General features: G+C 38.4%; 1 protein-coding gene across 10 annotated transcripts in view; it reads left to right on the top strand.

The window, feature by feature from the left end:
- Positions 1-27701, top strand: part of ESRRG (estrogen related receptor gamma) — a 645592-nt gene that overhangs the window by 410866 nt on the left and 207025 nt on the right. The window contains exons 1-3 of one of the 10 annotated variants that reach the window (XM_027122189.1): positions 18310-18538; positions 26455-26630; positions 27065-27183. The exons of 6 other annotated variants lie outside the window; for them this stretch is intronic. In XM_027122189.1, coding sequence (XP_026977990.1) covers positions 27143-27183 — 41 coding nt within the window. In that variant the 5' untranslated portion in view covers positions 18310-18538; positions 26455-26630; positions 27065-27142. Of the gene's footprint in view, positions 1-18309; positions 18543-26454; positions 26631-27064; positions 27184-27701 lie in introns of those variants that run through there. 3 more of the 10 variants (XM_027122190.1, XM_027122194.1, XM_027122188.1) reach the window with 3 other exon arrangements.

The following is a 27701-nucleotide window of genomic DNA, read 5'->3' as shown; positions in this document are numbered from 1 at the left end:
GATTGTGCCTGTGTTGGAACTTTTGTTCTCTGCCCAACAACTTTTCTCATACTTGGCAAAATTTGCCAAACTTTCATTGTATGCTACTGGTGCAAAGTCATGTCTTGGTGGGGTTTTATTTTTATTTTTATTGATTTATTTAATTTTTGTCTGCGTGCGGGCTTTCTCTAGTTGCGGCGAGCAGGGGCTACTCTTCGTTGCAGCATGCGGGCTTCTCATTGCGGTGGCTCCTCTTGTCGCGGAGCACGGGCTCTAGGCATGTGGGCTTCAGTAGTTGTGGCACACGGGCTCAGTAGTTGTGGCGCACGGGCTTAGTTGCTCCGTGGCGTGTGGGATCTTCCCGGACCAGGGCTCGAACCCGTGTCCCCTGCATTGGCAGGCGGATTCTTAACCACTGTGCCACCAGGGAAGGGGTTGATGCGGTTTTAAAACACAGCTTTCCTGCAAAGCCTTGTTGTACAGCTAGCAGCCTTATTCCTTTGGACTCTAATGACTCTCATGGTAAGCTTGTGCCTTTGGCGAAAGGAGGAATTCACTCCATTCAGCAAATATACTGGAGGCTCCACACCTTGTTGGAGTTAAGAATTCATAACTGGAGCAAAGTTGAAAGGCACTACTCTTCTCATTCAACACTACATGCTGCATTTACCACGAAAGGTAGAATCCTTTTTTTTTCAGAGAAAAATCTTCCCAAACTATAATTCTGAGGTTTTGTTTTGTTTTGTTTTGTTTTGTTTTCTGGGAGAGTCCAACACCAGAGGGCGATGTGAATACAACATTTTAACTAGTTTTTAAATACAGTTTATTTTTGGTGTGTAAACAAAATACGCATATTTTGTGTTCCTAACCATTAACATGTCTTCTTAAGAATTTTTTCTAGCAACTGAAATTTTATTCACTCTGTCCATTTCCCCACTTTTGCATTTTTCAAAGAATTGAAAGATTACGAAGTCATTCATTCATTTAACATATTTATTGAGTACCTACTATATGCAAGATATCATATTAAGGTTTGGAGGGAGTTAGTGAGGAATGGATAAAGGCTCATTAGAAAAATATTTGTTGGTCAACTTCTGCATACAAGGCACTCTGATAGGTACTATTGGGGCTATTAAGATGAGCCAGGCAGCTCCTGTCCTCAAGGAACTTCCAGTCTGTTGAAGAACTGTGATTCTATGCTTCTCTTCTGTCTTTAAAGAGACACGTACCCTGAATCCTTCCTCCTCCAACTATCTTTTAAGGCTTAGCTCAGAAAACCTGCTACCTTCTCTCCCCTCTCACAAGGAGAATTGGCCATGTCCTTTCCTAAGGCTCTAACTCTACTTTGGAAAGACGTAGCACATCTATGAAGAGCATTGCAGAGGGGTGGAGGGAAGAGCTGGGGCAAAACTCCTGGATATAGGGGCTTCCCTGGTGGTGCAGTGGTTAAGAATCCGCCTGCCAATGCAGAGGACATGGGTTCGTGCCCTGGTCCGGGAAGATCCCACGTGCTGCAGAGCAACTAAGCCCATGTGCTACAACTACTGGGCCCACGTGCCACAACTAATGAGCCCATGTGCGACAACTACTGAAGCACGTGTGCCTGGAGCCCGTGCTCCGCAACAAGAGAAGCCACTGCAATGAGAAGCCCATGCACTGCAACGAAGAGTAGCCCCCGCTCGCTGCAACTGGAGAAAGCCCACGCGCAGCAACGAAGACCCAACACAGCCAAAAATAAATAAATAAGTTTTTAAAAAAGAAAAAAAAAAAACAACTCCTGGAAATAGGAGTGCATTCCGTATGTCCGGGTTAATCCGGGATTGTCATCCCTAGGTTTCTAGAAGCAGAAATGTGAGAAATATGCTAGGAAAGAGGATTTAGGTCAGATTGTGAACAGACTTGAATTTCAGGTTACAGAAATCTTGGTTTTGTTGTGTAGCCATGGATAACATGGGGTGCAGTGCTTGGGAACAGCATGAGTTGGATTAGAAAGATGTAGAAAAATGGAGGGGGGGGAGATCAGTTAAACCACTAGTTAGGAGATTCAGGCAGAAAGCTTTGAGAACACAGAGATGATTTAAGGTTGGAACCAATAGGTCTTACAAACTTATTCCAAGCACTCATACGCAAAATCGTGGTATTTTTTGATGACTAAAAGGGTTGTATAAATTACTGTCTCTCGTAATAGTAACAATTCAAAGCTCAAAGGGCAGGTGCCCTGTTATGCTTGTGTTTATTCATTTATTCCACAGACAGCTGTTAAACATCTGTTCTCTGCCAGGCCCTGAACTGTGTTCCAAGCATTTTGGAGATGATTAAGACAGGGTTCCTGCCTTCAAGGAGCTCACAGTTTAACGGGAGAGATACAATTATGTACAAACAGATATGAAAACACAAAAGGATGGCACAATAAGAAATGCCTCCAGGGAGGAGGTGATCTTTCTGAGTTTCCAGGTGAAAAAAGATGTGTAGGTGTGTTAGGCCAGGGCTGTGGGCATCCACATGTGTAGTGACATAGGATGGTGACCAGATATAAAGAAATAATTATATATTACACTGACCCCAAAGAGCATTCAGTTCTCTAGTAACAGCTTCTCTGTGTGGACAGTGTTCTGTTTTTATGTTCCATGTGATTCTGTTATGTGGGACAGCCTTCCCATAGGGGGACAGGATTGTGAGAGAAGGCACAGGCTAGAAACTGTGATAACTCAGTGCCAGTTATATTGGAGAATCCATTTTTTATACGACTCAAATATTTTTCAACTGAAAATTAACACTTTAAATTCTGACCAATGAAATAGTTACATTCAGAAGGTGGAAAAACTAAAGAATGTCAATCTATATTAAATCCCATATTGATAAGTGTGACATGGTAAGTTCAAAACCACTCCAATAAATGTCAAGTTTAATACGGAACACCTCTGCCTGCAAATAAGGTCTAGGAGTGAAGAAAATAGTTACAAGTAAAAATTTGAACCCTTTAAGTTCTCAATCATTTTTTAGTTACTCAGCTGGGTATATAGAAAGGTGTGTGGAAAGCATTATTCTTCTACAAAAATCTAAGGCAGGGTTACTATTTCTTTCTTCTTCTTCTTCTTTTTTTTTTTTTAAATGTTAAGCACGTTCCTTTGCAGGGCTTAGAAATCTCTCTAGTCCAAAATTGAACAAAAAAGCCCTCCCCTTCTGCTTTTTTCTGTCAGGCTGATGAAGCTGTATAGAAATGTAAATGTAATATAAGGATGTATGTAGTAAGCTAGCGTTGCTCTCTTTCTTAACCCAAGCTCCCTTGTTAAGAAAATTCTCTGATTTTGCTGTGTGTGTACATCTCATGTGAGGGCATTTAATTAGCTACAAGTTACAACAAAGACTTTCGAAAGGAAAATATATCTGTGGTGCAGATGCTTTTATTTTCATTTGGCGAACAGCTACGTTTTTAACTCCCTTATCAAGAGCTGCATGAACGGCCCAGACTAAATTGGGAACATTGCCACACTGTTTGACAAATAGATTTTTTGTAAACTGATTTAGTCTTTTCATTGTTTGCATTTCATTATATAGCAGGCTTCATGTCACAAAATCAGTATTCATTCAAAATAGAGAATTTAGAGATAGGACTATAGCCAGATAAAAAATATTGCACAGGTCAGGCCTGTTAAACATAGCATAATATAGCAAGTCAGTGATCCAAAGGGTGTTCTTCAGCCGGGAAGGGGCTAACATTCCTGAGGTCAGGAGTCAGTGAAGACTTAAGATGTGGCCACATTTACAAGACAATCTACAGGGAAAAATAGTGAAGGATGAAGACAGCTGGCTGGATAGAGTGCCGAAAAGAGACAGGTTTGTTATTTGCATTCTCCTAAGGGGCCAGAAGTGGGAACTTTAAGTGCAGCTGTGTCTTCATCTGTTCTGAAACACTTGCTCATCTGAGCTTGGGACTCCATGGCCCAGATAGAAACTGACTTTGAAAAGAGGTTGCTTTTTCATTTTTCTTCGAAATCCTTTCTTTTGGACCAGGGGGTCTCAAACTTGAACATGCATTAAAATCGCCTGGAAGATTTGATAAGACACAGATTGCTGGGCCCTGCCCTCAGGGTTTCTCCAGTTGGGGTCTGAAATTGTCATGATCAGTTTCCAAGTAACAGGGATGCTTCACTTTGAGAACCACCTGTATAGATCACATATGCCAGTCCCTAGAGAATCAAGAATTAGCATCTCAAAGCACCTACTATTTAAATCCACTGGGCAAGGGCCCTGGGCAGCTCTGCTCCTCAACCTCAAGTAGAAAGTCCGAAAGATCACTGAAGGCACTTTATGTGCAGGAAGCTTCTTTGCTAAAAGAAAATTATTAAAAATTTAACTTAGGGACTTCCCTGGCGGTCCAGTGGTTAAGACTTCGCCTTCTAATGCAGGGGGTGCGGGTTCAATCCCTGGTCAGGGAGCTAAGATCCCACATGCCTCATGGCCAAAAAACCAAAAAAAACATAAAACAGAAGCAATATTGTAACAAAATTCAATAAAGACTTTAAAGATGGTCCGCATCAAAAAAAGTCTTAAACATTTTAATTTAATAATTAAAAATTATTTTAAAAACTAAAGCTATAATTTTACAACATCTTATTCTTGCCTTTTTAGGAATTCCTTCATGTTTCACACAGCCAGGCAGCTTTTTAGTTCGGTTTAATGAGTCTTTGGAGATCACCTTTTGTGCACTTGTCCTAAGAAGCTGGGATTATTTATAAAGATGAACAGGACACAAGTTTTATTCTCAAGAAGCTTATGGTCATGGGAAAATCAGGCAAATAGAAGGAAAAAGTCAACAGCATTTGGTTACTGGAGGTGTTAGAAGGATGGTGGGGTCTCTGTCCCATAAGAAGCTTCCTCTGATCTCCCCAGGGAGAACTAAGTATTAAGGATAAGTAGGATTTTGCTAAACAGAAGGACTGGGGAGAAGCAGAGAGAAGTGAGATATGGGGCTGTATGTTCAGGAATCTGCCAGGAGTTTGAAAGTTCTAGAACTTTTTCCTTATAAGGGAGCTGTTTTTTTACCTCTCAGCTCTGGCACCTGGTATCTCTGTTTACTGCTGTGCCCCCCACTCATTCTACTTTTTTTCCTCCCACATTAAATTCCATTTGGCCGTTATCATCTGTGAGAAGAATCATCCACATTTGCTGTGAAACCATTCAAACGATGCCTAAGAATTTAAGGAAGAAAATGAAGAGTAAATTTTATTGTTTATGATCCCACGTTAATATTTTAAGCGTTTCACATCTGTTTTTATTCTGAAGCACCGTGTTAAGGTAGACTTTTAAATGATACTGAGCACCTCAGTGACAGAACACGTGGTTCACTGTTTTCTCCTAGATGCTTGGCGGTATTGCACTCATTTTAGTTAAATTTCATAAACGGATGGATCTGTGAAAATTTAGCTCCTCGGCATTACGTCACACAGAATTCGAGGCCCGCAAATGCTTTTCAGTGTACCCTAAGCCACTTTCCCATTGCTTAATAGCACCTCTCTTTTCTCTCTTTCTCAATTTTGCTTGCAGTTTGGAATCACCAGTGGACCTCTTCCCCAAAATAGCACTGTGTGGATCTCAGAGATTCTGACTCAGGGAATTTGGGTGAGACTCAAGCTTCTATAGTTGTCAACCCCCCCAGGTGATTTCAGTGTGGATCCAGATTCTCTCGTTCCATGATTATCCTTGGGCTTTGGGATATTAGCATGGTCTCAACAACAAAAAAGGTGACTCCTCTTCCGCAGGACCAGCTGAAGGTCTAGAAGTCACTAGCATTTAGTGACCTGACATGTAACGTAGGCCACTGAGATGTCTGTAGGTTAGAAATAGTGTTTACGGGGTGTATGTAAGAATAATCTTTTCCTACATGTGCGTAGTTTACAATGGCCTTGGATTTACATGATCTCGTCTGTGTTTACAATAACCGTGTGAAGTAGGCAGGGCAGGTATTATCTTTTCTCCCCTCTTGTTAATTGTTCTTGCAGGTGATAACGCTAAGACGAAATAATTTAGGTGCTTGCCAGTAAGCTGAGGAACCAGGACTGCACCTGAGCCATCCCATAGACAACTGGATGCTTTCACTTACATTTCCTTTATATGGTTCAATAATGGTAAAATAATGATTCCAGGTCCTGTGCTAAGCAATTTACCAGTGGTTCTCCAGTCTCAACTTTGGCAGCATACTGAATTCACCAGGAGGTTTAAAAACTCCTGATGCCAAAGATTATAATTTGGTTGGCTGAAGTGTAGCCTGGGGAATCAAGAGCTTTCAAACCACTGATATATATAGACCCTTCCACTGAATCTTCTGAACACCAATATGAGGTTAGAGTCATCACCATTTTAAAACTGAGGAAACTGAGGCAGAGAAGCATTTAATCCAGCAGCCCACCAGTCCACCAGCTAAAGAATGGCAGAGGCCAGACCCAAAGCAAGGAATGAACCACTGTCTGTAGCTCTGAGTCACCATATTGTTCTCTCACAATTTTTTTTTTTTTTTTTTTTTGGCGGTACGCGGGCCTCTCACCGTTGTGGCCTCTCCCGTTGCGGAGCACAGACTCCGGACGCGCAGGCCCAGCGGCCATGGCTCACGGGCTCAGCCGTTCCGCGGCACGTGGGATCTTCCCGGACCAGGGGCACGAACCCGCGTCCCCTGCATCGGCAGGCGGACTCTCAACCACTGCGCCACGAGGGAAGCCCGTGTTCTCTCACAATTTTAAGGTTTTTACTGCAGATCTTGCAGGGTAAACTGCTGAGTAAAAAAAGTTTACCTACACTAACTGAAAAAAGAACGGAATTTAGAGTATTCTAAAAGCTCGAGAGCCGCGGTCATGTCTGGGCATTAGCCTTAGCAGTCAGCAGCAGTGTATTTATTTGCTTATTTTGGCTTTGTTTTGTGTGACTTTATTCGTTAGGCTCAGTGCATCCGATAGTGACCTTCTAGCCCAGTGGTCCTCACGTTTAGGTACCAGAATCACTTTGAGGTTTCGTTACAACACGGATTTCTCAGGTCCAGTCCCCCTCCACCAGATCTCCAATTCAGTAGGTCCAGGGCGGGGCCTGAGAATTTGCATTTCTAGCCAGCTTGCAGTTGATGCAGATTCTGCTAGTCTGGGCTCCACACTTTGAGAACCACTGCACTAATCCAATGCCGTTATTCACGGAAGCCCGATGAGATGAAAGGCCAGCCCCAAGGTCACGGATGATGGAGAAGAACACTTGCTCCTCAAGTGTTCTTTCCACAATGTCTCACATCTCTGGGCAAGATGGGGGAACTTCAGAGATTTTCTTCTTACTCCTCCCCTAAAATTCAGCTTGACTTTAACTTGAGGGGATAAATATTGGTGTTAAAATTCTCTTCAGCGCTTTAGAAGCATCAGATTCTGGATGGATTATACAGTCTAGAAAGGTGACTCATTAATACACCAGGAACTGCCCCTTGGGAATTTTTCTTCCTGTTGGCTTTCTCAAGAAGAGATGAGTACAGTGACGCAGAGAATCAAGCTCTTAGGTAAATAATTCACTTAACTGAGACCACTCAGTGTCACCTAAGGTTGTAGGTTTATTTATCAATATGATTTTAAGGATTCAAAACTTGTAAACAGTTGTTCTAGAAGCTTTCTCATGGACGGCAAAGGTGAGGAGAAGGCAGGGTTTTGCCACCACTGTGCAATCCTTTCTTAAGTAAAAAGTGAATACTAAAAAATACCGTCAACCTTTTCTTTTTATCTACTGGGTGGGGTGAGGGGGCTGGAATTCAGCAATAACAATACTCCTTCCCTCATAAGTCAAAATACAGTTTCATTTAATGAGTAGTTCATTGTGGAAGAATAAATATATAAGCCCCATTAAAATAGTGGCAGGATTTCTTTAGAGAAACATTGAAACTCATTTACAAAAAAAAAAGAAAAAAATCAATCAGCATGAATGTGACAATTTTTGCCCAAATCAGCTATCTCTTGGGAGAATATTTATTGAGGCCTTAAATGTCCAGATTACAGTACTAGACAGAGCCCAGATGATTAAAGCCCATCAAGAAGATTACTAAATGGAAAGCATAGAGACATAGGACAACCTACCTTGATACAAGCCAGTTAGACCCGTTAGTGCAAAGCATTGTGGGACACAGAGAAGAGAGCCATTGATTCTGCCTGGGGACCCCTGAAGGAGGCTTAGAGAGGAAGAGGCATCTCATGTAGCCTCAGAGGACTGGAAGGGTGTTTACCCTGTGGATTGTTTTGCTAAACACCGTAGCTGACCAAATGAGAGCCAGAATTAAAGGAAAGGAACACTTTCTTTGCAATACTAGAGAGTTTATTTATAAATATGTAACTTTCTCCCCCAGTAAAAGTACAGGAGTTAAGTCTGGTGAAAAATAAACAGAATGTTTACACTTACATTCTGTACATCTCAAAATATTGATTGGGATTGAATAATTGAATAGGACTAACTGCTCAATCAATGGAAATGAGGCCAATGGTGGGGCTGAACTGGAAAGCTCTAACCACAGAAAGAGCCCATTAAAGCTAATATTGTCTCATTTAATCATCTTTGCTAATAGAGAAAACAAAATGTGGCCATGTTTCCTTCCAAGATCTTCTTAGCAATCATGTACGCAGGCCCAGGAGCACCTGGCAGTATGCAATGCAGTCCCCTTCTACAGAATTCTGGAAAGATTTGAGAGGTAAAATAGAATAATTCAGAAAAGAACGCTGATGTTTATAACGCTATTACATTATATAGGTTGATCACAGTTCTTTTTCACTAATGAGGAAATCTTGGAAACATTCCAGGCAAATAAGGTGATTTTTAAACTTCGTTTAAATCTTTACAAATTGTTGTTGCTTCTTTTTAAATGAAGAATCGTTTTGCTCCTTCTTAGGTCTCTTTTCCCTGGCTTAGATATTCTACAATTAGACTATGGTTGCACTACTGTGAAACTTGGGGTAGAGAAACTAATCAATGAGGAGGTAGACCAAAGCTTTCTGAGTGAAACCAGTTGACAGAGAAGGGAAAATGAGACTTCAGTTTTCCTTTTTGTACTTTAAATTCTCACCAGCATTATATGTGTTTATCCCAGGAAACTTACACAGGGCAGTACAGATCAGGCATCCAAAAGGTGTGTTTCCTCAATGAGAAAGGAAGAATAAGGTGTATAATTGGTGGAAGCAGGTTTATTCCACTTTCCTAAAACAAAACTATTTGTTGGTGGACAAAAATGCATACTAGTGAATGATTTTCCATACTTCCTGCGTGTCTTTTTTAAGAGGATGCATCAAGATGTATGGGAAACAGAGATTAGGAGCACAAGAGATGTAGAAGTTGAAAAACAAGAAATTCAGGTCCTGACTTTGCAGCCTAACAACCAGATGTCTTTGGGCAATCAAATAAATTCTTCAGACCTCAGTTTTGTCATCTACAAAATGGGGATAATAATAATAGAGTTTCTTCCTGCTTCATAGTGTTGCTGTGAGGAACAAAAGATGCTTGTGTGAAACAGCTTTTATTAATGGTAAATTATAGCAAAAATATTAGCTATTCTACCTATTATATTAGAAGATTTTCTAAACAGCTAAACTTTTCTACCTGGCTGTATTTTAAAGCTGTGAAGATTGAAAAACCTTCTTCTTTGTTAAATGTTACTTCTTTATTTGGTGTTCCAATTTATCGAAGGGCGAAGTAATCTGTTTCTTTTCTCACTAATGAAAATCGTCTTTGATTTATTTAGTTTTCTAATTCAAGTGGTAACTGAACTCCAGAAAAAAACGGTGTCTTTAATTATGTTACTTGCTTTTCTGTAACACAAAGTTTGATTGGATAAAGCTTGTGATACAAATAGCTGTGCACTTAGGGACAAACTACAGGTGAGATAAGAGCCCCCGGGGTTTTAATGTGAGTATTGTCCTCATGTCCCCCTCCCTGTCACCATTCCTGTTATTATCATCTACTAGCAGATGAGAGAGGAATTCTTTGTCTCACTCCCTTTTGCATCGAGAGTGTGGTTTTCTAGAAGATTCTTTTTGGGTGTCTCTGATAGGATGCAAAGTTGTATGTTCTCATCTATGTCTTCCTCTTGGAATGAAACCACCAAACAGAACACACAGGACTTGGTTAAAGAATTATGGGCAGCAAAGAGAGGTAGAACGTGGCCTAGAGGCAAGACCTTTGCCTTTTTCTGCTGATGAATTAATTCCCTTCTTCCTCTCCTGTAAGAAGAGAAATCCTTGCTGAAAGTATTCAGTGTTCTGTGCTGCTCCAGCATAAGACCACGTAGAAATAGAAGATGTGTGGCCCTTCATGGGACCCTTGTCCACATTTAACCAACCAAGGAAACCCTGGAATCCTTAATATCGAAAATTGTATCTTGCATACAAGGGCCAGTTTTGAATGCTTTTGTAAAAGAAGTATTTGTTTTCAGGACATATCTGGGATATCATGATTTTTAAATGCATTTCTGTCAGGTTAAATAAGAAAATGTTTTCATGTTACCCTGGTAAGGGGCACAGTTTTAGGTACTAATGTGGCAGCTTTATTTGTTTGCTTGCTTTTGTTTTGATAATAAATATTGTTTTTCACTGTCCAGTACTTAGTCGATACGAATATTTGGAAAACAGAGAAGTAGAAAGATGAGAAAGAAAGTGATCATTCCAAGTTGCCCCTTCTTAACTCTTCGAAGAATAAGTGGTGAGGAAATGCTAGAATACGTTGGTAGAGCAGGCTGTGACCTCTCATCCTGTCTTCCCTTTTGTCTTTTTCTACCTCCCTCTTCTCCGTTTACTGTTTTAAAATCACTTTATCTTTTTAAATTTCCCTACGTTACTCTAATAATCCAACTGAATTAAGACACACAAGAAGTACGGAAAAGCATTCCTCAGCATGCGTCTTTGCCCACCAATCTTTCCATTTGGCAGCGTCTCTTAAACTGAGTAATAATAAACTGACTAATAACATTTGTCACCAGTTTAGTCATTCATTCACTCATCCAAAACATATTCTTTGTGTTCCTATAACATTGACAGGAATGTTTACCGAGTTCCATTACTGGCCCTGGGGACACCACCAAAGCTGGTACAGTTTCACTAATGAGAGTTAGGTAGGGGTTAGAGTGGGAAAAGGAGTGGCCGTTTAATAAAAACTGAATCCCTAAAAGAAATGATAGTCAAATTTTCTCTATAAGGACACCTAATTACCTGGGGAAAGAGAATTTCTCTCTACTAATTCGTCCCCACTTCTTTTCTTAATATATGACTCTTTTTTATCTTCCTAAGCTTTTGGAGAAAGTAGAGGACAATTTGGACATACACTTGGGTATTTGTCTCTTGGGATCAGATGTCCCTTGGCTCTTACTTGGGACCTTTGTCCTTAGGGGGCTCCGATCTCAGCCAGAGTTCTATGCACTGGTATATAGTCAACAATTGTGAGAGTTGCATTAGTAGCTTGTTACTGTGTTAGCACTGGAAAGGGGAGAAAATGGAATCTTTTCTAATAGGAGCTTTTCTACTACCTGGGTATGTAACCTGGGTTAAGGCTCTTAACCACTCTGAGCCTTATTTTCCTCACCTGTAAGGTAATCAGGTTGAACTTGAAATCCCTACTGTCTCCCCGCCCCCGCCTGTAATTCCCCGTGGCCCAGACCTTCAGTTCTGCTGTAGATTAGTGGCCATTCAATGTAACAAGAGCAAAGCCTTGTGAAGAAATTGAGTCCTTGGGGTATCTGATCAAAGGAACTCCTGGGTGAATGAGCTTGTACCAGGGATAGTAATAAAATCAACAGCTGTTATCCATGGGCCCGCTAGGGTGAAGGGTTGTGGAAGAAGTGTCTTAAAGAGAAAAGGAGGAGCAATTTCTCTCTCCCCTTCTTGCTGGTAAACAATGTACAACTGAATGCTTTGGCGAGTGGGCAGAATTACTTAACTTTTCAAGTCTGTCTTCCTCATGTTCAGGCCCAAAACGTGATGGTAGCTTTAAGGGGGCAACCTTAATTTTTCCCACTCATTACATGGAAACAATAATATGAGGCAGTATTATAGCAAGCAGTTCATATCATTTTATGGCAAAAGTTACTGATAGTGTCACTGGAGGAATATTTGCACTTCATTTTCTTTTCTATATTAAGTACCTTGAACTAGTCAAAGATGAAGGCCAAATGAATTGTCAATGTCAGTCTCTTCTATCTCTTTTTTCATTTAGTGAGATTTAAAAATCATATGGTTAACATTTATGGAGGGCTTCCTGTGTGTAGGATGACAGTAAAATGAATGCTCTAAACTGAGTCACTTCTTTTTTGATAGAAATTTATTTATTGATTTATTTATTGGCTGGGTGCTGGGTATTTCTTTATAATTTTTATTTTTTATTGGAGTATAATTAAATAACAATGTTGTGTTAGTTTCAGGTGTACAGCAAAGTGATTCAGTTATACATATACATGTATCTATTCTTTTTCAAATTCTTTTCCCATTTAGGTTGTTACAGAATATTGAGCAGAGTTCCCTGCACTTTTGAAAGTGTAAGGAGTGAGTACTGTAAATTTTTAAGCTAGGAAAACTGGCCCAAGCCGGAATGCCCTTGGCCCACTGAGTCATTTGGTCCCCCCAACTAGGACTGGATACTGTGCTAAATTGGTTTAACTCATTTAATCCCCATAATGATTTCACAAGGTGCTATTATTGTTCCTCCCATTCAGTAGCTGAAGAAACTGAGACTTAGGTGGGTGATGTGACTCTTAAGTCCAAAGCCTTATCCCTCATAGTTGGAATCTGAAGCCCAGGCATGACTCCAGAGTAGGTCATTACCACCTGGCCCAGAGGCTTTCCACAGTCACCTGACTTCTGCCAGGCATGACAAACACACACACTCCTAATTCATTCGCATTTGCTGGGGGAAGCAGATTTTTATCAAATGTATTCATTTATGAAAAGGAACCTCAGAAGTGTGTCAGAGAGTTCTAAATCCAAAAAAAGCATAATCACCTCTTTAAGCCTCTTTATATGGACACCAGATGCTGAATATCTCACTTTAAAAAAAAATGCTGGTCCTTGGAAAATATGGACAAAAAGGTTCATGGAAGCAAATAAGAAAAGAGAAGTTTCAAACAGTGTTGTTGTTCAAATACATCAGGAAAAAAATACTTTTGCGCTTTTTTGATGTGTCATGGATAGATCCATTGTTTAGCTTCAAATATACATTGAATGGAGTGATTAAGATGGATAATTTGATCATTTTACTAGTATCAAAGCAAGTATTGCTTACTCTGAAATCTGTCATATTTGTTCCACTTCTGCTCCCGTTCTCTCTCCATCCCTCCCCCGCCTTCCTCTCAGAGTTAAGCTACCCTTTATTTTGGACAACAGGATCACACACATGATTGAGTCAACAATTTATGGCTTTTAAAAATAGGGATTTCGTCCTCTCTTAGGTTTATTGTTTATCATAATCATCTTTCAAGTGAAAAGGCTAATTTACTCTTTCTATAGGAATATTTTAAGCTTGATTATCATAATATTACAGCTGCCTGAAAAGGTCTAAAACGGGACATTGACCTTGAATGTTTTCTGCATTTAGCTCATGGTGCTTAACATTCAGGAAAGAATATAACTGCAACTCATTTATTAACGTGTAATCTCAAAATGTTAACTATTGCTCTGGAAATACATGCCATGCAGATTATAGGAAGCTTGTAGGATACGAAAAAATGCAGTTGGTATTTTATCAGGGTAAGTATGTTGGAAATACAACGTAACTAGAGTCAGTTTTCCCGTTGGAGCTACTGTAGTTTATACTTTAATTTTTACTGACATTTTACCATGTATATGATTAGCTTGACAAAATGAAAATGAAGTAATCCTGAATTAATTAAACAGAAACCGAATTGCCTCTTTAGTTTCTCTGTCCTCCTTTGATTCCCCCCCCCCCACCACCACCACCACACTTTCACAAACACACTGGGAAAAGAGTTTGGTGTATTATGGAGGTGAGGTAATCGCTCCCCAGAGAATGGGCTTTTTTTACATAGACTCAGTTATTTGGGAATGGGATGGATTTATAGGACAAGATGTTTGTCAAAAGGAAAGGTTTTTATTAGTGTTTCTGTGGAAGTGATCACTTTCAGTAGAAATGATTGCTTCTTGCCAATCGAGACAATAATTTAAATATCAAAGTCTGTGCCCTAGAAATGAAAGGCAACAGAAAATGAGGTTTGATGAATTGATAGAGGTTTGGTGGTGATATAAAGTAGTCATACTGACTTCGAAAGATGTCTTTATGTTCCCAGTGGGAAGGTATCTTCTGAAGCAGGTTTATAGCATAAAAAGAAAAATCCCAAAGCACAGATGAGGAAACTAGCAACACAGAGGCACACAGCTCGTGAAGGGGCAGAGGGGAACCTGCGGTCCAGGCCTCTGCTTGTCCTTCAGGGTTCTTTTTCCAGGGATGTTCCTTGCGGGTTTTCTTTTGGAGTTAAAGATAGTAGTTTGTAAAAGTCTTGGTTTGCTTTTTGTAGTATAGTCTATTATACTACACACGATATATCACAGGCAGCAGGGAAGATGGTTCCAAAAGTTAAATAGCTTTTCAAAGGTTTTATGGTCTTGAAAAGATACGCAAAAGTAGATTACAAGGCAGTTTGAAAATCTAGATTGGTGATGCCTTGTTTAGTTTGCAATATTTAACAAATGGCAAATGTGCAATATAAAATCAAGATTTGCTGCAGAAATAGTGTGGCAGCTATAAACATTTTCATACAGATGAGTCCTGTTAATTTTCAGAGAAGGAAGATGGGGACTAAAAATAGCTATTAGCATGCAGTGATAGCAGGACTAAGCATTCTCATCACCTTCTAGCAGCATAAGAATTCACTGTTAGAATGTTTTAGGAAATGATTCCAGACTCAAATACAGTAAAATGTCTGGTATGGACAACAGGAATTTACCTTTTGTTTGCACTTGAGTTTTGTTTGTTGCCATTTCATTCTTTCAAATGGAAATGAAGGATATTTTCTGCTTGGTGTCTGTGCTTTCATTGGGGCCTGAGAATGAACTTGTTTGGATATTAAGCTGCATTGTTTAAAGAAGAAGAGATTGAAACTATGCGTGTGGACCCTGGGTCTGATGCCTAATAGACTGATATTAACTAATTTGTTAATATTCTTTGTGAAACACTCATAGGGACCCTTTTGTCTGGTTCCATTTATCCTGCTTTGGGTAGACTCCTTGTGGTAAGATTGTGAAGTGTATAGACTGGTGGGCAGAAGTGTTTATTCTAGGCTGTTTATCTGTTCACTTGTTTCGCTTTTTTTAAAATTTTCCCCAAATCCTTTGTAGTTGAGATTCTTAAAGGCTTATGCTCAATATTGCACATGGTGTGTTTATTTCCTGTGATTATCCACTCTTTCCTCCTTCAAGGTGAAAAAGCTCTGTGACTAGGGAAGATTCTTGAGATGACTATGCTGTGTGTTTATAAAATATTCTGGAAGCTGTCTCACAAGTTTAGTGCAGTCGGTATTAGTTTAAATTGGTTAAACTGGATTCAAGACAGTAGGTGTAATCTTAGGTCCTTGACTTGTAGAGGTGACACATTGATCCTGAGGGAAAATAAACCAGCTCTACAAACCTAGTGCACCTCTGGTCATTCAGAAAGCTAGTTCAATGGACACTGCCCCTTGCATAGATGAAATACGGTTAGCGAAAGATCTGTGGGGACCACACCATGAATGTTTGTACATGGATCTCTGTGAGCACAGAAAAAAGACTTACACATGAATATGAGTCTAAATATGTTTAAAAGTAGATACCAGCACAGTCAAATGGTTCATAATGGGTCAAATAAGTACCCCACGAGAAGTAAGAAAATTCTGGGAAATAAAAGATAACTCTCATGAAACGTGGTGACTTAACGTCCATCTGTAAATAACTGACTACAAATCTTGTCTTTAAAAGGCCATTTCAGAGGCGTAATAAGCAGGTTCTGTCACAGGATGATAATGCAAAGAAACTGAATAGAGTACAGTATTCTGTACAGGTACAAGATCTGAATGTGCTGAGTACATTAAGATCCATTGATTACATTAAATAATTTTTATTTTTTTAATGTCCCGGGACAAAATAAGAATGAAACTTTTATTTGCTGTATCTTTTTAAAAAAATGTACGCAACTGGATTTATTAATTACCCTGAGAATTTTAGTTTATTCACAAATCAAGGTAGGAATCTTTGAACCAAAGATGTTTCTCTGTCTTTGTGAAGCAATATTTCCCTACTTCTTTTATTGTATTTTAGAAAAATCATGTTTCTTTTTCAAATGCCTTTTTATTTTTTTTAAATTATAAAATGATTACATGTCTCATTTTCAATTGAATAGACAAATCTCTTTTTTCCTTCCGAGGTGTCTGCAGAATGCTTGGATTTTCTACATCTCAAAGCTCTTTTAATTCACTGCTCACAACCAAATTTACATCTTAATTGCTGAGTTCACATTTAACAATATAGACAGCATAATGCTACTGGTAATTAAGCTTTTACTACCTGCTTTTGTATAGTATTCTTAGGCACAGTTTTTGCTATGTGAGTTCTCCACTAGAAACTTGTATGCATTTAGACCACAAATAAAAGGCATCAGGCCCATATCTTAGATATGGCTAAATACATGGCAGGGAAATTGCTTTCTTCTGTTGGGGGGGACCAAATCATATCTGGCATTTTTATATTCTGAATGTTAATGCGGCTGTTCTAGTTTAGTGTTTTGTTTTTTAAAGGCCTAGAACATTTGAGAGGCTGAAAGACGGAGCTGAGTTCTGATCTAGTAAATTTAACACAGACTGGATATCTCAACTAATTTATTTTGATCTCAAAGATTATACTGTTTATACCATGTAGGACTAATATGCAGTAGAGCTGAATTATATCAAAATTTCGGGTCATAAGGTAGCAGTTATCTCTTTGCCAAAAATAGCTGGTAGCTATTCCATTGTACATTTGCTAGTATAAAAAATCCTGTATTTAAAAATAGGACTTAAGAAAATTCTTTGTTATATGGAAAGTAAAAACAGGCTTATACACTGTTGGAGAAAAAAGACCCTTCTCTTATATTCTCTTTTCTTTAAAAAGCACTTCTGTTTGAAACTAGTCCTTATAATGACCAGACTGTGTGATGATTTACAAAATGTTTCTGGGTTGATTTTTTAAAGCATTTAGCGTGTGTTATATGTTATAATTATATAAACTGCATTTTATTTGAAAGATGACGTTTGGGGTAAAAATCATATATACTTGTATATATGATTTGGAAGCTTGGAAGCTTACATTGAAATAAGTATATGATTAAGAACACTTTTAGTGCACCAGTTAGTAATGTTCTCCCTACAAAAAAAAAAGAAAAAAAAGAAAAAAGCAGTGTTTATTTTGTCAAAATGCATTGAGACGGTTTCAATGTACTACTTCCCCTACGGCCCTCAGGGTCCCACCCCTGAAACTGGAGCAGCAAATTTGTTATGCAGTTGTTTACCTTTGTTTTGAAAAGCTATGCATTGTATATCTATAGGTAGAGAGACAGAAGCAGGTAAAGAAATGTTTACACATAGAATTTACATAGGCATTCTCGCAAACTGCATTGAGGCACGCTTTCCTCTTCTGTAGTCGTATAAAACTGCATTCCACCTCAAAGATGACGATCCCACTTCACATGCCCGAACAATTTAGAAAGCATGTCTTGGATTTTTTTTGTTTTTTTTTTTTAATGCCCAGTAGAGATCAGGGAAACAGGCAACGACATGATGACGGATCAATGAGAAAGTACAGCACTAAATAAGAAGGAGCCCCCTCCCGTGGAATAAAACACAGACTACGGCAGGACAAACTTCATTCTCTACCTTCCGCAGAATCCTTTCCCAAATTAACTGAGAGTCTGCGTGAGTTCTGTGCAAGGCAAAAGAGATCTTAGGTGAGAAACCCAAGACACATCCCTCCAGTGCTTAGAGGGTTAAATTAGTTAGGTTTCTTTTCTCGCTTCCTGGGGCGGGGGGGGGGGGGGGGGGGGGAGGAAAAAAAAAAAGAAAAAAAAAAAGAAAGAAAAAGAAAGAAAGAAAGAAAAGGCAGAGCTCAGTATCTACGGGCAGCGTTTCGGTCTCCGGTCCTCGCTCTCTTTTTCTCTCCCGTTCCGTCGCCAGCCCCTTCGCGTCTCTGCACCCTCCGTACCTGCCTGCTTCCGCGGCGCCTCGCAGCCTCCAGTCGCCTCCGTCCTGATTGGGCGGAGACCCCCCAATCGGCTGCGCGCCTGGGCCGGTGGGACTGCATATGTTAAGCTCTACTTCATATTAATAAGCTCCAATCGGGGCTTTAAGTCCTTGATTAGGAGAGTGTGAGAGCTCTGGTCCCAACTGGCTGTGCCTATAGGCTTGTCACCAGGAGAACATTTGTGTTAATTGCGCTCTGCTCTGTCAAGGAAACTTTGATTTATAGCGGGGGTGCGCAAATAATGGTTGCCGGTCGCACATGGATTCGGTAGAACTTTGCCTTCCTGAATCTTTTTCCCTGCACTACGAGGAAGAGTAGGTACCTTTTTCTTTCCTTTTTAACTCGTCCTGGGGGTGAGAGTGTGGGGTGAACGGAATGGATCTTGGCGCACGGATTCAGGTAATGCCCTGGGTATGTCGTGCGCACGAGCGCTTGTTTGTGTCTGTCTTGTGCCTTTTGTGTTGAGGGTGATCTCCTAATTCAGTAAGTCGAGAATTGTTCTCTGACTACAGTGTTACCTTTGAGGCAAAGCTCAGTGACTGTCAGTAAAACAGCTGGGTGACAGTCACTTCTTATTCAGGTGCTAAGAATAGGCACTTGGCACAAATGCTTAGTGAACTGTTAAAATGCATCTTTTACTAGGACCCATTTTCCCAAGGAAAAATGTTTTAAAATACAGGATTCAAAATGATTTATACTATTGAGTGCCTCTTATGTATTTGCAGTTTGACAGATATTTTCAGCTCCCTGTCATTTCTTACCGCGCAGAGTTAGAGGCAAAATTGCACATTTACTAATTCTCCTTCAGAGAACAATTTAAAAACTAGCCCTGTGCAATCCGGGGCTAGAATAATGTTATTTGCATGGTTAGCATTAAGTCAGCACTTAACTGACAAATCAGTCCATTAAGTAACATGAGATTTTAACACATTATAAATATTTAAGGGGAGGGAAAAAAAACTAAAGAAGAAACAGTAGTGACTTTCTAAATTTCCCCTTGAATAGACAATGCTGAGATTGTGGATTTGTTTCATGTATCGTGTCCAGAAAATGCAGAAAAGTACTTTTGTCCTTAGATGCAGTTTAATTGGTATTTATTAATATCTTTATGCACATGGAAATATACATATTTGGATCGCCCAAGGTGGGGGACATGTGAGTAGGGGGTAAAAGGAGTAAATTAGGCATCCTTGTGTAAATGAGTGGGTCATAAACTTAAATTCAACCCACCGTTGAAATATTAGTTTATCACAGGAGCTGTCACTGGTTCCTGTTTCTGTTGAGTCAGTTGTATGGCTTTGCTTTCCCATTACAGTAATACCAACTGTTATAATTCTGAAAAGAGTGCTCTTGGCAAACGTTTCTCTCTGTAGATTGTGAAGAAAATATAAAACTCTCCAGAGGAGAAGGTCGTGCATTATAGGTAGATGTCCACTAGCGGTCCTTAGTGACTGCATATTGCCTTGGTTTGTAATTAAGCAAGAGATGAAAAGTGACTTGCAGTCTCAGTGGCTCCTTGTGTGTGTGTGAGTGTGAGTGTGTGTGCGTGTGTGTGTATGCATGCTTGCACACATACACACTCACACAAGGGATATTAGCCGAGGGATGGATTTAGGAAGAACTGAAAGGTTGGAAGGCAGTGCTTGCGTCAGTAGTAAACACTCCAAGGAAGAAACAACCTTAAATTGTGTGAAAATATAAATGAAAAATAAACAAAGGTAGGACTGCCCACTCAAGTGAAGTTTGAAGGTGAGCGCTCCAGAGGCTGTCCCACTGGAGAATTTCATATGTCTTCATGTCAGGAAGAATGCATTATCCAAGCTCACCCAATTCTGAACTTTCTCTCATAAATAAATAAACAAAACAAACTTTAACCCCCCACCCCCACCCCCAGGCTTCTTTGTAGTTTCCTTGAATTTAACTTCTTATAGCTAATTTGAATAATTAGTTTAGATAAGCCTCTTAAAGCAGACACATTTAAATGAAATCAGGACACATGTCCTTTTGGCTTTGGCGCAAGATTCAAACTAGCTTTCTTTTTGGCTCAATTAAAAGTCATCTTTAAAAAATACAGATTTATTGTTTGCATGCAGTTCTGATGGTTACGTGGTTCACCGGACAGACAGAAAGATCTAATGCTTAGTAACGCATCTGCCTCTCTGTCTCAATTAATAAACCACAGAATTTATACATGCTATTAATATTCATAGTAAAGTGTGCTGGGTTAAACCCCATCACGTGTGAGTATACATGGAAATGAAACCAGAGTTATGCAGTTTCAGAGGAGAATATTGGACAATTTCTGCTTTGGAAGCTGTTAAAAAGATTCATGTAATTTATTGGCCACCATTAGGAGAGCCTAAAATGTTAACCTATAACTATGTATTTTTTATTTTAGGAAATGTGCCAGCACATTAAAGAGCATAATACTTGAAAGCTTGTTTCACATTTAATAGCAGTAATAACTGATAGCATAAATAGATGAAAATAATATATCTGCTCATTTTGACATATGTGTCAGTCTAATCATTCTAAATGAGTGTGCTCATCACATGATTCCCTTTCAACCTCTGATTAAAATGTAACATTGACTACAGGATTATAGAGCGGACTTAATTTTACTGACTGTTTTAACAGTTGTCACAGCTGCTGGAAGAAGGAAAGGCAATTGAAACACTCCAAAACAGGCAAGGCGAGGAGGGAACAGTTCAGTAAATTTCAGCCTGATCATGGGAAGACAGACATCCAAAATTAAACAGATTTGTGTTTTAAGATTCCTGCTTGGAGCTATGCAAGTTTTATTTTGTAAGCTTTCCTCTTTCTTTTCCAGGGTTTTGCTTCTTTTCTCTGCCTCATGTCTCCCTGTTAAAAGCTAAAAGTAAATTGAAATACAACTATCCAAAAGTAATACTATAATGTCAAAAAATACATGGGATAAAAATAGGCAGGAAGGAAAAACGTATGCAATGACAGCAACAACAAAAAGCCTAAACCAGTGGATGCAATTTTTTTAAAAAGATGGGAGCTTGCCTAAGTCACTTTAGATGTGATTTTATTTGAGAACTATGGACAGAGTCTTTAAGTTTATTTTTCTAAGAAGGAATCCTTAAACTCCAGACTTGGAGCTCATATTACTTTTCCTTCCTGTTTCTTCTCTGTAAATCTGTTGAAAACACCTGCAGCCTTAAAGGTAGGGGTTTTCGGATGATTTCTTTGTGAATTGCTGGAAGTGACAACCAGCTGCACTTAGGGGTGAGTGTTCCTAAGCTGTAGAGTCTCGTAACCTTGCCCATCACATCACTAAAGTGAACAGATTAATTCTATTTCTCTAAAAATTAAATAACTACTGTACATATCCCAAACTATATATAGTCGAAATAGCCAGACAGTGTGGATTATGTAACATATGATTTTTCTCCTTGGAGTAAGCAAAAAGTGTTCTGAGTTAATGGAATCAATGTTGGATGGGAGTGGTGAGTAAGTGCTGGGCACCCCATGCTTCACTAGCCCTTTGTGTCAGTGTATTTATGTATTACCCTGTACAGATTGGGTGGTAAGTTTAGAAAGCCTCCGTTTACAGAAAGGGCTGGAAAACAGCTTCCCATTTCCTGGTCAGAGGCAAGGGTGATGGTGTTGGCTGGTTCTTATAGCGATGGGTTTCTCATCTTCATGTGTTTATGGCACTGCTGCTTTATTTACTGAGCCTAGTGTGTTGCAGCGGTAATTAACCCATGTTATTAGCAAAGCCCTTGTGAATATCCATTAATTCTCTTGCATGGATGATCATTTTTCCAGTGTTTTCCCCCCAATATGGTATCATTGTTCTTTTTTCTTTTTTTAAATTCTAAATTGATGGCCTTTGATATATTTATTTGATTTAATCTGACCTGGGATGTATATTGGCCATCTTATAAAGAATGGTATTGTAATTCAGCTTTAAGAAATGCTAACAGAAGCCAGAGAAAAGATTTTTTGCTGTTCTTTTCAAAGCAAAGAAGAAAATAAAGGTTTAAAAAGAAAATAATGCAGGAAATTAGTTTTAACTTCAAATTTTCCAGATCTTAGAATTTATGTTATTTTGTGCCTTTGAAGTCTTTTAATCAGATTTCTACTGAGTTAAGAATACTTTAGGCATTTTTGTAAAATATCGAGCCAGCAGAAAAATACTTGTGCTTCTTGTGCTGAAAAAAGATAAGGACCATCTCATTAGCTGGGGCCATACTTTTGCAATTAATTTTAGGTCCGTGGTGCTATTCATCAAAGGGGGCAGGTAACTTCTCTATGAGTCTGTTTAACAATATTTTCACAATACCTCACTCTTGCAAGAACTGCAGACAAAGAAGAGGACGTTCTTTGGGAAGGTAGGCATAATGCCGAACCTCAAGTCTGTATCACTTGTGAAAAATTCCTCAACATTTGTTTTAGCCTAGTGACTAAACAAAGTATTTCTTTGTTTGACTTCTAAAGTGCTCTTCAGCACTCAGTGTTTTGCTTATATTATTTCATAAAATAAATTAAAATCTGTGCTTATGGTCGATACTTTGTCATACAAGTGGCAATTCATAGCCGTGATTTCTATGACACCAATTAATATCAAATAAACTTTTGAGAATCACCTATCAAGCATTTTGAAATAAGAGGACGGCATCTCACTAGAACTTTAAAGTCATTGCAGCAGATAAGCTATGCTCTGAATTTTGCTTCATAGCAAATTCATGGAAGAAAGAAACAATACAGTGTTGATCTGGCATAAGTGCATATGAGCTCCGGCCCTAGTCAGCTCTCTGGAGAAAATCTTTGATTACCCTGGCCCAGTTTGTTCAGTTTTTATCTCTTTTACATCCACTGGCCTTGTATTAAATTGTCATTGTCCTAAAGCACATGAGGTAGAAGTGAATTGCTGTTTTCTACATTCTCTGGCAGTGAAATATTTAGGTTCTTTTTCTCCAATCATACTTATGTGTGTATTTGATAGTCCAGGGATGACATCCAGCATCTCTGCTGCTTGACATTTTTTCTTACTGCATTTTGTATGTTTTGCTGTTGATTATTGTTTTCATAGCCATGTGTATATGGATGTCCACGGTCTATACCATTATAGATAAAGATACACATACGCTACTTTAAAATCCAAAGCAGTCAATAGACTATACCACACACACGTGTGTGCCTTTGTGTGCATGTATAGTATGCATGTGAAATACATATATATATACACGGGAAGAGGTATGTATGTAGAATATAGGTATGCTGCTGAGAGTGTTCATGTAGATTTATATAATAAAGTGGATCTCAAGTAGTTTTCTAATCAGTAAGTGTCCAGTTAAATTTGCCAGGCATAATTTTAACCTGGAATTAGTATTTCAGGTATTTACCAAGTCTGATTTTAAATTAAATTGGTTTAACTACTATGTAACAGACAGGTAACAGGTAACCTAATACATTAATTTGTTTCTGATTTTATAAATTGTTAATTATTATCATTTAAAAATTGAATATCTAGAAATCATAAATAATTTGTAAAATAGGAAATAAGCCACTAGTACTAAATACATAATTTAATGGTTTGGGCCCATATCCAAGAAACAGTTTTGAATAAGCTCTTGGCTACACTGTTTTCTTATACAGTTGCGCCTGACAAATATATCTAAATGTAAACATGATGCTTTTAAATAAATGCAAAATATAAATTTCACTTATCCTCACTACATAAATGTCATTTTCTTTTTTTTTTGCTAAAAGCACATAAAGAAAATTAATGTCTTATATCCATATAAAGTACATCATAGATTTCTGAATTTCTGAATTTTATTCTAAGAGGTAAGTTTGAAGGTCTGTGATTTTGATTAGTAAATCTGAATGAGTGTTGAGAGGAACCACTTATCCAAATGCTCTTTCTATTCAAATTCTTGTTCTAATTCATATTTTGTTTAAATTCCTAGATTCATTTCCTGCCCTTATTTGTTTGTATAGTACTTTAACAAATTTAATGTTTCTCGTTTTAAAAAAAATCCTGCTGTTTCTTTATGCCAATCCGTCTGCTGAAAGTTAGCTCCTTTATTATCTGAGGGTGTCAAGTGACAGCCTTCTGCCTTTTGAAGGATTTACCTGGCATCTTATTCTTGTTTCAAGTTCATTTTAGACTTCTACTTTTGAAGTCTGGGAAACCTAGCTAATAAGAATAATTTCCGTTCAATTATAACAAACACATCCTTCCTCTCTATGTTTTTCTTTACAGAAGTGCCAGATGTTTCTTCTCCTCTGATTTGGACACTATTTCTCAGTATTTTCCAAATGTATTTTCTAATCAATTATACAAAGCCATCAGATTGAGAAGGTTTAGATTGTGTGTGTGCTGTGTATGTGTACTATTGCATCCCCCCCTTTTAATTTTTTTAAAAAATGTTTAAACGTTTGGAGGGAACTTGCTTTTTATGTTTTGATTTTTCAAATATTTTGCCATTTTAATTGATGGCAATACACGTATATTTGGAAGATAACTCACTAAGGCAAAGCAATAAAAGAAAAAGTACAGTTTTAAATAAATTGGCTTCTCACTGGCCAATTAAAGTCCATTTCAATATACTGGCATAGATCTATGTGTGCATTTGAATATAAATACATAGCACGCAACACTAGCCATTAGAAATGCAGCCTCTGGCTATATGGAATTCTTTCACACAATATCATAAATAAAAACACTGGCTTTGGGCATTTAAAATCTATTAAAAGAGTTGTTTAAAGTGTTAAACTCACGGAGAGCCTACCTAAGATCAGATTACATTGTAAAAAAACGAACTCGGAAGCAAATTTATATTTTGATGATCGAAGGCAGTCTCTGTCACATACATTCCTCTGGCCTTCTCATCTTGCTTTGAGTGAAACAAAATTGCACATATACTTTTCATCATTTTGATTGGAAGTACACATTATGTATGATATGCTCTCGCAGCACTTACCTAGCCAAAGAAAACAAATTAATATTAGCCACACTAAGGGCTGTCAGGCATATCACAGACATATCAATTTAACTTTGCTTCCTCATACACCTCCGCAAACAGTTGCTTAAGATGGTACTAAATAAAAGGGAAGCTATCAATAAATTCTCATATTGTATTAGAGATTGATGGCTAGTAGAAGTGCAGTGAAAACCAGCGTGTTTGTTTACTTCTCTTTAAAACTCTAGCTGTGGGAATACAGAAAGCATAGACAGTAATGAGTTTTGTTTTTAAAAAAGAGTATAACTGAAGCTTGTTCAAATCTTTTTACTGCCTTGGAAGTAATGGGATTATAATGGGATTTACTTTTTTAAAAAGTCTGAAGTGGTGAGTCTTGGTTGCTCTTATGTGTGATGTATGTAAAGACTTTGAACAAGTGGAGAGTCAGAAGCAGCAGCCTTGCCAGTCCACTTTAAACAAGGGACATTTCTTTTTTGTTGCACTTTGCATACATTTTCTGAGAAAGAAAAAAAAAATCTTGTTCTTTCTTTTTATCTGGCTGATTCAATAGGCAAAAAAAAAAAAAATGAAATTTAAAAAAGTAAATCAAGAACTTAGGCACAGAAAATAGGCAGAAGCATACTGAATTCTTTTTTTCTCCTCCATGATCAGCATGATATCTTTGTATGTGATAATTCCTTTTTCATCTGCTCTAGGAAGCTTTTACTCATTTAAGATGCTTTTGAGAATTTAAACAAAGGACTTGTTAAATGAATACATTTACTTTCTTTTTAATACAATATGAGTAAAAATGTTTGAAAAGGTGTCCTTTTCAAGGCAGTTAAAATGTTGTTACAGTTCATACTTATAAGAATTTCTTTTGCTTTGAAAAGAATATCTAAAATGATGTTCAGAGTGAGCAAAACTAGTGAGTCATATAAAAGATTATAGAGACTAAGGTACTTAAGAGAAAATTTCAAATGTGAGGTTGTTCAATCAATGGCCCTTTGCCCTCCATAATTCCAAATTATTGTAGTACTTTCACTTCTCCACAAATGTAAGATGGCCATGTTAAATTGTATTCATTTTTTCCATAAATGAAAGAATACTCTAACAGTGCTTTCTTCACAGCCATTAATCTATTAAAACAGATCAGATATTTTGAGGAAGAATATCATGCCCGTAACCAACTATTCATGGCCAAAGAAAGGGAAAGATATATAGGAGAAAGTGATTGTATACAGTTGGTTCTGGGTCCTATGAAATGACAGAAGCATCCCTTTTATCTACAGACTTAAATGAGACCTGCCTCATCAGTCATGGGATCATAGTGTCACAGATGGAAAGGCAACCATCAGCTGAATTGTACTGAACTACACACTTGGCTAATTCATCTTATTGCCCTCCTCATCTAAGGAAAGGCTCATTCTGTTCCTGGAGTCTAGACAGAATCAGGGGTTGGGCTCAGGTGGGAGCATGTGGCTGCCTCTTTCTGTTCTCTCTTAGCCATTCAGCAAAGGGAGGTGAGGAACAAATGGGCAATTTATGCACAGAAGCCCAAGCAGAGATTCTTTCCTAGGGTCAGGAATTTATTATTCAGTTGTTGAAGTAAAGTTCATATTTCTCTTATGTTCTAGAAATATCACTGTTGTCTTTCATGCTCCAAAGAGCTACCCAGAAATGATTAGGGACGTCTCTCAATTTGTATGAACCGTGAACTAGGGTAAGCGTTTTGTACCAGACAGAAATGGAGAGCAGATCATCCACTTATGTTAGTCTGGAGGATGATTCTTTTTTCATACCTTTATATGGAACTGTTCAGTTGGTTAAGTCTGAAGAATGAGAAAAATGATGAGGTTAAACACTCAAATTGTATTTTTGTATTTTTTAATTTCCTTATAGTGAACAAAACTTTAATGTCTAAAGCATTTATGAGGGTTTTAATGATTGGAAAATCTATCCTGAGAATGTGGTCACCATATGTTACAGCCTTGCTTTCTGTCATGTCTTCAGTGTATGGGGTAAGTTCGGTGATACTGTCTGTTGTCTTACTTTGCTTATGTTATAGAACCTCTCTGCCCCACATTGAAATAACCTGAAATATGGGGAAGTGCCCGTTCAGTTCTTAAAAACTTTCCTGAACCCCCTCCATCCCAGCAGCGTTTTCTTTTAAAATTGCTGTTTTTCTATTCATCTGTTTTGCTAAAGGATCGTTTACTTTAGTGAAAGGTAAGTGCATGATATTCATGCCGATTTGCATACACAGTACACTTTATTCCCCCAACCCACCCCGAATTCCAAAGAGATTGCCTTGAACTTTTCATATTTGTTTTTCTTTCGTCTCTGTTTGTCGTGCATTCTAGTTGAGTGCTTTTATAGTGTTTTCTTGATTGTTGTCAGTTTGGGGTACTGCTACTGACATTTTTGTTAAGTTAATGTCACAGCAGAAAAACCTATAGCAAACTGGAATCTGGCGACAGCGCGCGGAAGATACAACTTCTGTTTGATTGTGTGTAAATACAGTTAGTTAGTTGGGGCT

Source organism: Aethalodelphis obliquidens, unplaced genomic scaffold (assembly GCF_003676395.1).
Source record: "Aethalodelphis obliquidens isolate GAN/ISIS:26980383/991018 unplaced genomic scaffold, ASM367639v1 scaffold24, whole genome shotgun sequence".
In the NCBI taxonomy this organism is placed as follows: Eukaryota; Metazoa; Chordata; class Mammalia; order Artiodactyla; family Delphinidae; genus Aethalodelphis; species Aethalodelphis obliquidens.
Note: the sequence above shows the minus strand (reverse complement) of the source record. Positions and strands in the feature narration are given on the sequence as shown.